Raw genomic sequence first — 14,822 nt, forward strand, 5'->3', positions numbered from 1 at the left:
CTCCAGCCGTGAAAGCCTTCAACAATACAACAATGAAAACAGTTGCACTTACCTGTAACTGCTGTTCATTGAGGTCTTCTGTGCAGGCACACATGCCCTCCCTCCTACCCTGCTATATACTCTTCACTGCTCACATGGAGAGTCTAGCAGCAAAGGAGAAACTGAGGGTAAGAGGGGTGGCGCTTCCCCACAGCGTGGGCGTCTTTGGCAGGAAACTGCCGCGCAGGCGCTGTGGGAGGAGAGTGCCCCCTCTAGAGGAGAAAAAAGCTGTGAAATCCGTCCGGTCGGCATACCCATGTGTGCCTGCACAGAAGACCACAATGAACGGTAGTTACAGGTAAGTGCGACTCCGCTTTAAGTTTCTCAAAGAACTCTGAAAGGTCGGTGACGCAGGACTTCACTTTGCAGAAGCTGCACTGATTTCTCCTCAGTAGGTTGTACTAGATGGGGCTGGTATTGAGTTCGTGTGTCTGCCTTTCAGGTACACAGGTACAACTCCTTCACCCCCGCCAGGCTCGCACTACACCTCTCCTTCAGAGAACATGTGGAACACGGGCAGCACCTACAACATGGGCACCGGGATGGCTGTTGCTGGTATTGTGCTTTCTTATCTGTTACTCCTGAGCAAAGCAGGTCACCATTTCCCAGCCCTTGTGAGAATAACTGAGGACATCTGCCTGCAGCTTAGGAGCCCTGAGGACCACAGGACTCTTGAACCTGAACATTCCTGTGATGGTTTGGCTGTGGTGTTTCCTTTGTGGATTGAGAAGGCTTGTGGCAGTTACCTGGCTTTGCTTGCCAGTGGTTTCTTAAACTTCACCTAGAAGCCCAAGAGCACCCCTTTATCTGTGTGTCTTGCATTGTCTTCTGGGTGGCCCAGCAGGTAACTTCATGGCCTCGTTCCCCTAGGAGGGAGGGCTCTCTGTCTGTCCCAGGGTCTTAGTGGCCTACAAAGGCAACAAGTATGCTAAGATTTTGAGCAGCTACCCTGACTCAGGGGTGATGACTAGGGGTGTGCACCCCCCCAAAAAAGATTTGGTTTTCCGGCTTCGGATTTACCAAAGCAGGGAAAAGATTCGTGAAAACCCAGGTATTTAAGCTTCTTCAGAAAGCTTTGGGGAGAGCGGCAGCAGCTGCAGCACTTTTCTTGGTGTTTGCAAACAGCAAGAAAAGTGCTGCTTTCAAGCTTCCTGCCTTTTTTTACCCAATGGGAGGGGGGGAGGAGGGGGTTGTAGTGAGTGACTCGCTACAGCCCCCTCCTCCCCCTCCCATCACGTAAAAAAAGGCCTTGGAAAGCTCAAAGCATCATTTTTCTTGCTGTTTGCAAACACCAAGAAAAGTGCTGCAGCTGCTGCCGCTCTCCCCAAAGCTTTCAGAAATGCTCTGAAGCTTTTGGAAAGCTTTGCTTCGGAATTTCCGAATCAGTTCAGCGATACTGGGGCCAGTTTGGAAATACCGAATCATTCCTCATCAGGCCCTATTTGAGTTTAAACCCCGAATCGAAAACCTGAAGTGTGCACCCCTAGAGATGACACTTTCAAGCAGTGACCCTGCTGACATTATATTGCTTTGGCATTGATGAAGTTAATCATTGGCAGTAAAGGGAACATGTCACCTGCTATTTTTTGCCCTATTTTTGATAGATTTTAGTAGTAAGCTACTTGAGCAGCCAATTTGGCTGAAAAATTGGATTTTAAATACATCGCAAGCAAGGGACCCACAAGGACTTCCATGGGGCATCTTATTCTCCCTTCCCTCCCCTTGCCACCCCCTATCAGTTACATGTATTATTTTTACTACATTTATGCCCCACCACAGCATGAATCCTAAACAGCTTACATCATTCTCTTCCATTTTATCCTCACAACAACCCTACAAGGTAGGCTAGGCTGAGTGTGTGTGACTGGCCGAAGGTCAGCCAGCAAGCTTCCGTGGCAGGGTGAGGGTTCCAGCCTGGAGGCTGTGTTTCAGCTGCTGCTGCTTGCAGATGCCAGTTGCCAAGAAAATTCTAAAGGGCTGTCCTCCTTTTTCGAGAGAGTTGGAGAGGGGGCCTTTCTCACACAGGCAGGTGAGTATGTAGCCAGTGCGATGTGGCGGTTAGAGTGTCGGACTAGGATCTGGGAGACCCAGGTTCAGGTTCCTTCTCAGCCATGGAAGCTTGCTGGGTGACCTCGGGCCAGTCACACACACTCAGCCTAACTTACCTTGCAGGACTGTTGTTATGACTACACAGTGGAGATGGGGAGAATGACGTAAGCGACTTTGGGTCCCCATTGGGGAGAAAGGTGGCGTATTAATGAAGTAAATGAATAAAATAAATTAGAGCTGCTGTAGCAGAGTGGTTAAGTGGTTCAGCTGCGAATCAGCACTCTACTGGTTCGAATCCCACTACTTCCATGAGCTTAGTAGGTGGCCTTGGGTAAGCCCCTCCTCTCAGCCTCAGTTCCCCAGCTGCATTGTGGGGATAATAACAACACTAACTTGTTAACCGCTCTAGATGGGGCGCTAATCTGTCTAGAAGAGCAGTGTATAAGCGCTGTTGTTGTTGTTGTTGTTGTTGTTGTTGTTAATAGCCACACTGCAGAGAAAGGGGGACTTCCAGGCAGGAAAGTAGTGCAGCCAGCCTCTTGCCCATCTAAGGTTGGCATTCACACAGCAGCAGCATCTGGCTGGGAGAACTTCTGTGGGAAATTACCTGTCTCTTCCAGAGAGTTTAACACACCCTGCGAGCAAACAGTGCTAGTATATCTGGTTTATGAGGATGCTTTCCACGTAATGTTCTCAGCAGTCGAGGCAGAGCCCTCGAACGTGTAGGAATAAGCACCTCCTTCATGCCTCACCCTTTTCTCTTCTGTCCCATGCTGCAGGGATGCCCACAGCCTATGATCTCAGCAGCGTGATTGCTGGGGGCACCAATGTTGGCCACAACAACCTTATTCCTCTAGGTGAGTTTGTCTGCCTTGTGAAGCAGATTGTGTCTTGATGGGGAAATCCCAGGAAGCACGAGGGGTCAGTGGCTGAGAAGCCGTCTTCTGAGTGACCGGGATTACGGACTGTGCTTCAGACTCGGGGCTTGTCAGAGGGCCCTTTGAAAGATTGACATGCCCTGCGACGTCCGAGAGCCCAGCGAGGTATGCATGCCCTTAACCACACAATGATCCCCTTGCTGTCTCGCCTTGAGGTTGTGGAGTTTATGACTTGTAAGGTGTGGGAGACGGGTGCCTTGGCTGGGGCTGGGAAAGGGGTTGGACTATTAAAATTTTGCATTCAGTTCGACTTCATTGGCATTTCCTGATCTAGGTACCAACTTTAAAAAAGGGTTCAAAACCTGGTTTGAACAAGTGTCAACTATACTTCATACAAATTAATGTTGTTTTCAGTTTACTTCTTTTATAAGGAATAATAACATGCTTATTAAAATAAGGTTTTTATCATCATCTAAATATAGTGGCATATCATCATCTAAATATAGTGGCATATTTAAAATTTGACCTTATGTGGTCTTAAGCTGCTTGCGTGCAGTAACTGTCAGGACTGTGACAATCACATTTGACTGCTGCTGAGGGAACAGAATGAATTTCTGTCTCCAAAATGCTGTTTCTGTCTTGACTTCTGTAGTGGGAACAAGAAGTGCTGTTTGAGTTCATTTATATTCTAAGATCAAAAGGTGTGTGGTTTAAGAGTGAAGGTTGATTCACTGCCCAGAAAGCATGTTGCTTGTAAGTGAAGAGGCTGGCCCTAACTTCCAACGCTGCATAAGCTGTGAATGTGTAACGTTATCTGCTGTGTTGTGCTGACTTCCAACCTGGCCAAGCTTCCTCTTCACCTTTCAGTTCCAAATCTCCATAGGATTGGGCAGGGCTTTTTTTCAGCTGGAACACGGTGGAATGGAGTTCCGGCACCTCTTGAAAATGGTCACGTGGCTGGTGACCCTGCCTCTTGATCTCCAGACAGAGGGGGGTTTAGATTGCCCTCCATACCGCCGAGGGCAATCTCAACTCCCCTCTGCCTGGAGATCAGGGGGCGGGGCCACCAGCCATGTGACCATTTTCTCCAAGCGCAACCCACTGAGTTCCACCACCTCTTTTCCCAGAACAAAAGCCCTGGGATTGGGGCAACAGGAAAAGCTTGTCTGCCCGTGCTCATTCAGAGCATATCCCAAGCCTGGTAAGAACTCCAGTGTACAAAACCCTCTCTAGATATTTGCCTGGAGACAATCCTTACTTACCACAAGTGAGTGCCTGTTTACAAGCCTCTTATGAGATGTGTGGCGAGAGTGGATCACAAGACATTTTCCACCCTTTGGAGGTCCAAGTGCTGGAAGGGCAGATGGCCAGAGGGGCTCATCAGTGGTGGCAGATGCCAGGTGCCTGGATGCCGAGACCAGTGAGCGCTGCTGCCCAGAGGCTTTGGAGGAGGGGCTGAGTTGGTCTTCCGTTGTTGTCAGGCCTTGAGAATAGAAGCAGTGAGAGGAACTTGCCTGCAGTTGTTTTTTGGTGAACGGTCACCTGTACAGGTTTTGCACCTATGCAGAGTTAGCTTTGGGAAGATTTCAGAACAAGAAGCTTTGCTCAATCCCGGTTTCCTCCTATCAGAGGGAACTGATAACTCGCTGTGCATGCCTTGACCCATGAAGGAAGCGACCACCTTCCTTGATCTCTGAATTCACTTGCTTAGCAAGCTGCCAGGGCCTGCGCGTGCGTGCTGGTGTACCCTGTCAAATGTTTTATGCTCTCGTTCAAACATTGAGAGTGCAGGGTCCTACAAAAACAGAGATGTGCCATGCAGACTGCAGCACATAGAGACAGAGCAGCGGTCTTCATCTGTTCCAGACCCGGGGATGGATCCAGACAGCCAGCAGTTGTTCCACCTTCCCTTCCTCCCAGTCCTGTTCCTGGGGGCATTTTGGGCTGCTGTGCAAAAAATGTTGCTCTGTGGGTAGAAATATTTAAACATGATATGAGGGAGGGGCTGTGGCATAGTGGTGGAGCATCTGTTTGGCACATAGAAGGTCCCCAGTTCAGTCCCTGGCGTCTCCAGCTTACAAAAAAGGGTGGGATCTGGTAGGTGACATGAAAGGCATCCCCCGATACCTTGGTGAGTCGCTGCCAGTCTGAGTAGGCATTACTGACCTTGATAGATGCGTGGCCTGGTTCCATATAAGACAGCTTCATGTAAAAAGTTCGTCTGGATCTAAGCCCCACTTTTAGCCCTTAAACGACAGCATGAGCCCCCCTAACCTGCAACCGCATGACATCACAGTCATGTAAGAGGGCAAGGGAAGCCGGAGTTATGACTTTACCTGCATCAAGGCCCGAAGAGGGAGCAACAGACCAAGAAAGCCAGGGCAGGAGACACAGGCTGCTGACTGAGATGAGCGAGCCCCAAAGGTTTAAGCTTTGGAGCAATCCTCTCCCACACAGAGCAGCCTCCATCGTGGGCTGTCCTGCTATCCCCTCTCTGCAAGCAGGCAAAGGAGAGCCTTGATTTCTGCACACACCTATGAGCAGCAAGGATGACGTTTGTAGTTATTTCAAACTGCTGGGGCTCTTTAACCATTGCAGTGAATGAGCAAAAAAAAAAGAGAAATCAGATACAGCTTCAATTATTTACTATTCCCTCAGTGCAAGAAAAGAAAATCATCTTGAAATAGTAATGCGGTACTACAATGCTAACCTTGCATAATTTTTTTTAAAAAACCCTAAAGTTAATCTTACCCATTTCGAAGAAGAAAATAACAGACAAAATGGGTTGGCTGAGTCTCATCTCAGAGCAGTCAGGCTGCAAGTCTTTCAGCAGTGAGCCTACCTTCTCAGGCAAGGAGGAGAGCAGCAGTGGAAAATATAATTGATGGAAACACAGAGAATAACAGGTACAGCGAGGCAAGGATTCTTTCTCGGGTTCTTGTATATTTCATAAAGTACAGTCCTCCCCTCCTAGTTTGTGATGTAATACTCCTATCCAGTCAAAGACAAATCTCTCCTTATTGGATTGGGTTGTAGATACCTCTGAAACCTTCTGGAAAGTCCCTCCAGAGGGCCCTTTTTGTTTACCACTAAAACCAACTTGAACCTGTTCAGGACTTCCCAGATCCGAGTCACGTATCCCTCAGCTCAGAATGACCTGCTTGTAACGAAGCTCCAAGTGGACAGAGAGGGAACAAGCCCACGGGAAGCACACACAAAACTAATCAAAGAATGTGCAAAATTGTATTCAAAGTGCAAGTACTATAAATAGTGGTAATTCATACATATATCAATTTCATTCACGTTATCTCATTCCATATCCATAACAAACTGTACAGGGAAAACCTTCACAATTGTACAGCCAACAATCGGGCATAAACACAAACAGAGTCTATTGTAGATTCCTGTGCAAAATCTTGTGTCGAACAAGCAAATTCCTGGAACTTCCCAGGAATGAGGAACAAACTCTCAAACCACGCCCAATCTGGGGCTGGCTAAACGCTGCAGATTTCGTAGCACCTTCATCAGGAGCCTGTTGTTCGCTTCATTATGGGAGGAACAAGCTTTGGCACAAGCAAGTAAACTTAGCCATTGTGCTCCGGGCTTCAAAGATTGATGATGAATTAACATTGGATTAAGCTTGTTCCTCCCATAATGAAGCGAACAACACGCTCCTGATGAAGGTGCTACGAAATCTGCAGCGTTTAGCCGGCCCCAGATTGGGCGTGGTTTGAGAGTTTGTTCCTCATTTCAAATGGTGACGCTCCCTTTTCATCTGGGAGGTTCCAGGAATTTGCTTGTTCGACACAAGATTTTGCATAGGAATCTACAATAGACTCTGTTTGTGTTTATGCCCGATTGTTGGCTGTACAATTGTGAAGGTTTTCGCTGTACAGTTTGTTATGGATATGGAATGAGATAATGTGAATGAAATTGATATATGTATGAATTACCACTATTTATAGCACTTGCACTTTGAATACAATTTTGTACATTCTTTGATTAGTTTTGCGTGTGCTTCCCGTGGGCTTGTTCCCTCTCTGTCCACTTGTATATACGGGGGCAGCCAGCTGCTTTTTTCTGTAACGAAGCTCCAGCTGCATCAGCTAAAATATCAGAGATGGCAAAAGCCCAGTAGCTTCCATAGGCACTTAATGGGGCCAGTGCTTGACAGCTTAAAAGCAGTGTTTAATATTGAAGGCTGGGGAGCTTGTAAAGTGTAACATGGCGTCTTTCCAAAAAGCTGGAAAGAATGGCTTGAATCCCCACAGGTCTTTGACCCACTTGAGGCTCCTGTCCCAGGTGATGAGTATCACTGCTGTACCCAATGTGGAGGAAGTAGCAAAGTCCTCTGGTAGAGTGCCATTCCTATTACTTGGAATATACTGTTGAGCTGGTTGATAGCAGAAGTTGATAATAGAAAGCAGTTTATGCTCACACATCTGAATGCTGCCCCTTCAGCAGTTTTATATGGGAGATACCGTAATATGCCTTACTCGGATAGACTTTGTCAATGCAACTTGGAAAAAGTCGACTCTTTGTGCCATATGATGTTGGAATGCCCGCATTACAATTCTTACTGTGAACAGTGGATTGCTTGTATATTGACTAAACTTCCTCCTGCTGCATCAAAAGATAATATAGTTCCTTATTTGCGGGTGGATAGAGAGACCCAAGGATCAGATTTGCTTTGGCCAAGTACCTTTCCACCATATTTTCCTTGAAGAAATAAAGACTCCTTATCCGCTGCTCAAGATCATTGGATCAAAGGAGCTTGAAAGAAAGGAAAGGAATAGAAAGCAGCCAATGGGATATTCCTCAGGGGGTGGGGGGTGATGCCTTTGAGACTGTCTATTGATGATCTTGAAGGTCTTAAAGTCTGTCCACAGTTATCTTCGGGGTCAGGAAAGAATAGTGGCAGGGTGATATCTTGAGAGGGGTGTGGAATCCTGGGAGTAGTAGCAAATACCCTTGAAGATAGAGAATTCAACAAGATTCAACACTTGAAGAGTAGGCAGATTTGAATAAGATGCGATTTAACAAGGATAAGTGCTGAGTTCTGCACCTGGGTAACAAAAATGCAAAGCAGGCACACTGCATGAGAGAGACACTTCTGGGTAGCAGTGTGTGAGAACAGGATCTTGGGATACAGGTGGATGGGAAGCTAACTATGATCAGTGTGTGTGATACAGCACCAAAAAAGGTGAATGCAGTCTTGGGGTATATAAATATTGGCATAATATCCAGTTCTCAGGATGTCACTGTCCCATTATGTACCGCATTGGTCAGGCCCCACTGGACTATCGTGTGCCGTTCTGGAGGCCTCACTTCAAAAAGGATTTGGACAACTTGGAACAGGTATAAAGGGGAGAGCAACCAGGATGGTCAGAGCCTGGAGACCAAACCCTACCAGGAAAGACTGAGGGACCTGGGAACGTTCAGTCTGGAGAAGAGGAGGTTGAGGGGAGACACGATTGCTCTCTAAGCATTTAAAAGGCTGTCACTTAGAGGAGGGAAGGGAGTTGTTCCTGTTGGCAGCAGAGGCTAGGACTTGAAACAAGGGGTTTAAACTCCAGGAGAGAAGGTGCTGGGTGGACATGAGGAAAAACTTTTTCATATTAAGAGTAATCTAGCTGTAGAGTTGGCTGCCTAGGCATGTGGTGGGCTCCCCCCTCACCAGCATTCTTCAAGGAGCAGCTGGACAAATACATGTCAGGGATGCTTTAGGCTGTTCCTGCATTGGGCAAGGGGGTTGGACTGGAGGGTTTGTAAGGCCCCCTCCTGCTCTCTGATTCTATGATCATTTTTGCTCTTGGAGAGCGAGTCCTTGAACATCAAGAATAGCTTCTGGATCCTGGTTGAGGGCAAGTTGGAGTTGGGCTACTTTCCCACGGAATAAACGTTGATGGAAGTCATGGAGATGGACTGGCATTAAGTCCAGAGCTTGAGGGTAGTGGTCTCGTTGAGACCACCTCCTTACAGTACAGCCCTCTTATCTGACAAAAAGCTCTCTTAAATAATTCAGTTTGGCATTGTTTGCTGAAAGAGTAGGGCTTTCCTGACTTCTTCAGGCAGGCCGTTTCATAAGGCCACAGAGAAAGCACTTGCCACCCTGCCCATGAGCAGGGTGGCACCTGCAGGAGACCTTGTTCAGATGAGCGAAGCTGCTGAGAAGGAACATAGAGGAGAGAGGTGGTCCTGTAGGCATACCGGGCAAAGGCCATGAAGAGCTTTGTAGGTGATAGCCAATACCATGTATTGAGCCTGGTAACCAAGTGGAGTGACTGCAGAATGGGAGTAATATTCATGCTCCTGCTTGCTCCCTATAATAACCGAGCTGCAACATTCTGCATCAGCTGGAGTCTCTGAGTTAACTTAGATGGAAGACCTATGTATAGTGCATTACAGTAGTCAAGTCTTAATGTAACTATAGCATGGATTCACGTGGCCGGATTGACCATGTTGAGATAGGGTGCCATCTTCCGAGCTAGAGTGAGGTTGTGGTAAAGCATTTTTTTGCAGCTGCCTTTCTTGTGTTTCTAGCAGCAGCACTGGATCCAGTATAACCTCCTAGGCTCTTAATTGAGTCTCTGAGGGTCAGCCAAGAAGGGCCACTTGAAACTCAGTTCCTTAGAAGTGGTCCTCTCCTCAGGATCAGAGGGGGGATCTGCTGGGAAGCAGATAATCTTCCTGAAGTGTCTATTTTCACTGTAACAAGCAGCCTTGGATGCTATTAAATGCCCAGGTAGTCTCTTCCCACAATGGGGGATGTATACCCTACTAAATGAGGACACAAGGAGATAAAAGGCTAACTAAAAAACGAGACACAAAGAATCAGTAAAGCTCCTAGAGCTTCCTTTGAGAGGAGAGGAACTTTCCTGAGCTGCTGGTAAGATGGCAACTGAAGAGCTCTGCTGAATAGTCAGAAGGTGGCTGCGTGCCCCAGGTACGAGCAGTTTAGAAGTTTCATTTCAAGAAGATGCGAATGCCGCAGCTTTGAGCAAAATCTGGCTCTGCGAAGACCCATGTGTGAACCTGTGCATATTGTAATAACTTGTTGCTTTTGTAGAGGGGCACAGAGTCCGTTTCACCACCAGCATGACTCATGAGATCCCTTCCCCAGCAACGCTTGAAGGATTTGGGGGGAGAAGAGCCATTTTTTCCTTTGTACCCAGCATCCTGATTGATGGTTGGCAGCCTTTGTGACAGCCACAATTGTGGATCACTCAACGAAGTTCATTGGTGTTAGATTCAAGACAAACTAAAAGAAATACTTGTGGCGCAGCAGATAATTTAGCCTAAGAAAATGCCCATCAGTTGAAGTAGTGAATTGCAGGATACTTTTAAAGAAATCATTAGAAACCTTCGTGGAGTGGTCTGTTGCTGGCGGGTAGACATAATAATTAAATGCAGCCTCTGTATTTGAAAGCATTGTTTTTAGCAAAATACCCATTGTGACAGGTGTAGCATGTGAAAGAGGGAGGGCTCGGACAGTCCTAAGACCTCAGAAGATGCAATACTCTGGATATTGAGAGCTATGCCGGATTTTGCCCTCACTTGATAGGTTCGTTTGGGAGCACGGCTGGACTAAGAAGTAAGCCTGCCTCTGGTGGTGACTTCTTTTTCCCATCCCACAAATTATACTAAGAGATTGGACCTGCTCCCGCCATGTCTAATCCTGCATCTGTTTCTTGCTCATATCAGAATATGAAGAGATTTGGAAATAATATGATGGAAGATGAGAACTGGGTGTAGCTGAGTAGATAAGTACAGACAGTGACTATCTGCAAAAGTTACTTTCCCTAAGGAAATGCATTTTATATTTAGATAGAACAGGGAGGGAAAGGTATAGTTCCTAGGAAATCATCCAGTTGTTTAGAATATAAAATTTTAGAAATTCTCACCTGGCCCCCATTTGAGTGAGTTTCGCATTTTCTTCACCCACCTGGGGGAGGAGAACCTTTCTGCCTGGATCCAAAGTAAATGCAGGGACTGATGTATGAATCTTGCAACTGCCAGTGCCCCCGACAGCTTTCTGGAGCATAGAGCCTCCTCGTTTTTCTTTCCAGAGGCAGGGAGCAGCCCTTTCTCTCAATCAACAGAATCACCTGAGTATAGAACAGTATTTTGAACTGCCTGCCTCAAGTTCAGCTTCAAGGCTCCGTTTTGCTTCCACTGTTCAGAACCCTTCTGCTTCCAGATTTAGAGTCAGACTTGTTTTGACTTTCTGCTAAGGTCACAGCCTCTACCTTCCCTGTTTTGTTTGACTAGTAGTAGGGTCAAAGTAGCTTGACAATTGAGTTTAAGTAGTTGGGTGCAGAGACTGGGCCTGTTTGAGCATTTTTCTTTCTTCCCAAGCAGCCAACACTGGGATTGTCAACCATACCCATTCCCGGATGGGATCCATCATGAGCACAGGGATTGTCCAAGGTAAACCTGCCCTGGCCTGACCCCACTTGAAGTTGAGGGGGAGAGAGGAGTCCGTGTGCATGGTTGGCTGTGGTGGTAGCAGGCCCCTCACTGGGATAGAGGAAGGAATGTCAATTTTGGGGGCTTATATTATCCTGGAAGCTGAAATTAAGGTTGGAATTCCAAGAATGCAAGTGTTGCAAGAGCCAGATATATCTGCAGCAGCAGCGTTTTTGGTATAAAAATCAGTTGGCATCATGATTCGGCGGCTTCTAATTTGCCCTTTTAACAGCCGAGCATGGGGTATCTTAGTGACTTACTGCGACAGGAGCTTCCGCAGGCAAGATTCTACTGCCTACGATGAATGAAGTGGTAGGAAAAGGTGGTGTATTCTCTCCATATGCCTTTTGTATCCATTTAGCTAAACTCACCAGCTCCTCCGTTGTTCTCAGGCATCCAAACTGGGACCTGTTGCCTTCAGAAGCTCCTTCCGCAATAAGACAAAGTGCCACAGCACCTCGTCTCTCTCAAGTCTTTGGACTGTTACAGACATGCATGGTTATCCAGGGATAAGCAATTTGATATAGAAATGCATTGTTCAAATTTATTTGCCGGTAGGATATCAGAGTACAAGGGAGTTTTTGAATTCTGCACATTCTTTAAAAAGTCTCCTTTTGTGCCAAAAGTAGATTCTCTGCTGAAAAACTCCACCGATTCCACCTGCGGTACGAAACTGATGGCTCTTCTCTCCCCTGCAGGCTCATCTAGCGGTCAAAGCGGAGGAACCTCAAGCTCCCACTACCCTGTCAACAGTCAGTTCACTATGGGAGGCCCAGCGATCTCCATGGCCTCGCCCATGTCCATCACCACCAACACAATGCATTACGGGAGCTAAGAGCCCCTCGTCCCTGATCTCTGAACTCACAGCACCAGGAAACCAAATGAAGAAAAAGTTTCATCTGCCTGCTGCGCCTCAACAGTTTGGCAATCACTTCTCGGGATCTGTCCTCTCACCCAACTCCCATTAGGCTTGCCCTTGTACAATAGAAGACACCCCCCAGTGGCCCTTTGATAGTGGACTTGTACACTTTTTTTAACGAAATGTTGGAAAATTCAACATACTCAACCATGACTTGAGTCCCTGTGCTCACAGTGTCTTACAACCAATCATGTTGCTAATGGGGTGACTCTTCAGCCTTCGATACCAGATCGGCTGTAGACACAGGTTGTAGAGCAGAACCGCAACAGGGCCTTCGGCAGTATTTTGAGCAGCTCAGCTGGGGCAACTTGAGCCATTTTTTTTTGTGCCCAGCATTTTGAAAGAAGAAGCAGCGGCTAGCTGTAAAATGGGCAAAGGTGAACGTCCAGCTGCACATCCTCGATTTCCCACCCACCCCAGCCTCTGGGCTAGTGTTTACTGCTTTAATAAGACTTAGGAAGTGTCCCTCCCACAGCAGGGAACCAGCCTCCCTGGTTGTTTGGAGGGGGTTCTCACTGCTGTCGGTCTTGAGCCTTCAGAAGCACATCCGAGATGAGGTGCATTGTTGGGGTACAAGCATCTAGTCAGCAGGTCTGATAAATGTTTGTCTCTGGGGGAAACCTTGCTGTGGCATCAAGAGGTTAAAAATTTAGAACAAGTATTTACCAAAAATGGTTGCTGGCTGAAAGTGAATGGATGGTGTATTGGTTTCCTGATGCTCATCTGGATGGGCTGCTCGGTGGCGGCCCCCCATTATCTGCTCTGTGTCCTCTAGGCTGTCTCAGCTGCCTTTGGCCCCTCTCCCCTCTCCCGAGCAGGCAGTGGGGGCTGGATGGCAAATGGCTTCTTACGTAGACTGACTTGCCCGCTGCACTAGCCACCAGGGACTCTAGCATAGATTGTTCTGGCATCTGTTATGGAAGCCCCTGTTCCTTTGTAGTCTTTGTATGTGTAACCTGTAGCCATGTATGGTATTCCCACCCACCCCCCTTTTCAAGAGCCACTAGCTGGCATTTTTGAAAGGACTTGGCAGGGACCCTTTTTACGGAGAGAGAGAAGTGTGTTTCACTTTGGCATTTTTCTTTTGCCTCCCAATATGGGCTTGCTGGGATGATTTGTGGGGAGGAGGGAGGGGCATTGTGCAAAAGCTCCGTAAGTGGCTGAATTGTGTGGAGTCTGCACAGAGCCAATTGTGAAGTCTGGATGATCAATGATTTTGTGACTGTTAAATAAAACTGGGAAGGTTTTGAAGATTTGTTTGCAGCGACTGGTTTTCCCCCATCACAGGTTGGGATGCAGCAACTACACAGCTCTTGCTCTCAGCTCAGGCCTTCTTTACAAGCCAAGCTTCTGCGGGCCCTCTAGCCCCAAGCAGTTGCTGCCACACCTTTGCCTGCTCCCCTCTAAGGCTTCCTCTGGGCCTTTGCTGCTCCCGGAAGCCCTTCAAGATTCCGCAGGTAGGAATCCAAAACACACACCAGCTGTTCCTTTTCCTTGCTAGTTTCAACCAGATTCTGTCGCCACTTCCCAGGGGCAAGATTGGACCGCTTGGATGGAGAACAGCAGTCATAGTTGTCATCTGTCTTATTCAGAAGGGCAGTTCTGCTGGAGTGCTTGGGAAACTGCCAGTCTGCTGTCACAAGGTGGGTAGTTGATTTCAATCAAGTTTGTACAGAAAGTGCTATAAAGTGGTTGACCCAGATCACTGTCCTTCAGGGAACACCTCTGCAGGGAAGGTCCCTTAACAGATGTTAATCGTCTTGCCATTAGTTTAGGATCTAAACAGCTCTGCCTAATCTTTCTGTTCAACCCATGAAAACGCTAAAGTTAGCAAAAAGGTGGCAAACTCTCCGTGCCCAGCAAGGCCCGTCCCCACCTTTGGGGTGGGGAAGGTTCTCCCCACCACTGCACCTTGTTAATTTGTTTTATTATTTGTATATTGATTTTAGTTTTGTTTTTATCAATTTTAACTGTTCACCGCCCAGAGCCCCTGGGATGGGCGGTATATAACTTGAATAAATAAATAAATAAATAAATAACCAGGGCTTTTTTTCAGCAGGAATGCGGGGGAACAGAGTTCCGGAACCTCTTGAAAACGGCCACATGGTTGGTGGCCCCGCCCCCCTGATCTCCAGACAGAGGGGAGCTTGGCGGCGCGGAGGGCAATCTCAACTCCCCTCTGTCTGGAGATCAGGGGCGGGGCCACCAGCCATGTGACCATTTTCTCCGAGGGCAACCCACTGAGTTCCACCACCTCTTTTCCCAGAAAAAAAGCCCATAACAATCCCTCTTTTAAAAAATACCTGTTCACACAGAAGGGAGTGTAGTACAGGACAGTTCGAAAGGGCAGTGCAGCCAGGAAGGGCCGAGGTGTGACCACCGATCAAGTGGCCCTCCTCATCGCTTCTGCCTTCCAACTGCAGCACTTCCATTCTCTTCAAAACCAGGAATGTTGCCACCAACTAGAC

At 47.4% G+C, this 14,822-nt stretch overlaps 1 protein-coding gene across 2 annotated transcripts in view; it reads left to right on the forward strand.

Moving 5' to 3' along the window:
• The window catches only part of CARM1 (coactivator associated arginine methyltransferase 1), a 74,410-nt gene extending 60,805 nt beyond the window's left edge, over positions 1 to 13,605 (forward strand). Inside the window, exons 13-16 of one of the 2 annotated variants that reach the window (XM_055002698.1) lie at positions 482 to 594; positions 2,868 to 2,945; positions 11,328 to 11,396; positions 12,134 to 13,605. In XM_055002698.1, the coding sequence (XP_054858673.1) occupies positions 482 to 594; positions 2,868 to 2,945; positions 11,328 to 11,396; positions 12,134 to 12,270 (397 nt within the window). In that variant the 3' untranslated portion in view covers positions 12,271 to 13,605. The remainder of the gene's footprint in view (positions 1 to 481; positions 595 to 2,867; positions 2,946 to 11,327; positions 11,397 to 12,133) is intronic. The other variant, XM_055002699.1, reaches the window with a different exon arrangement.
• Positions 13,606 to 14,822: the final 1,217 nt, after the last annotated feature.

Source organism: Eublepharis macularius, chromosome 18 (genome assembly GCF_028583425.1).
Source record: "Eublepharis macularius isolate TG4126 chromosome 18, MPM_Emac_v1.0, whole genome shotgun sequence".
In the NCBI taxonomy this organism is placed as follows: domain Eukaryota; kingdom Metazoa; phylum Chordata; class Lepidosauria; order Squamata; family Eublepharidae; genus Eublepharis; species Eublepharis macularius.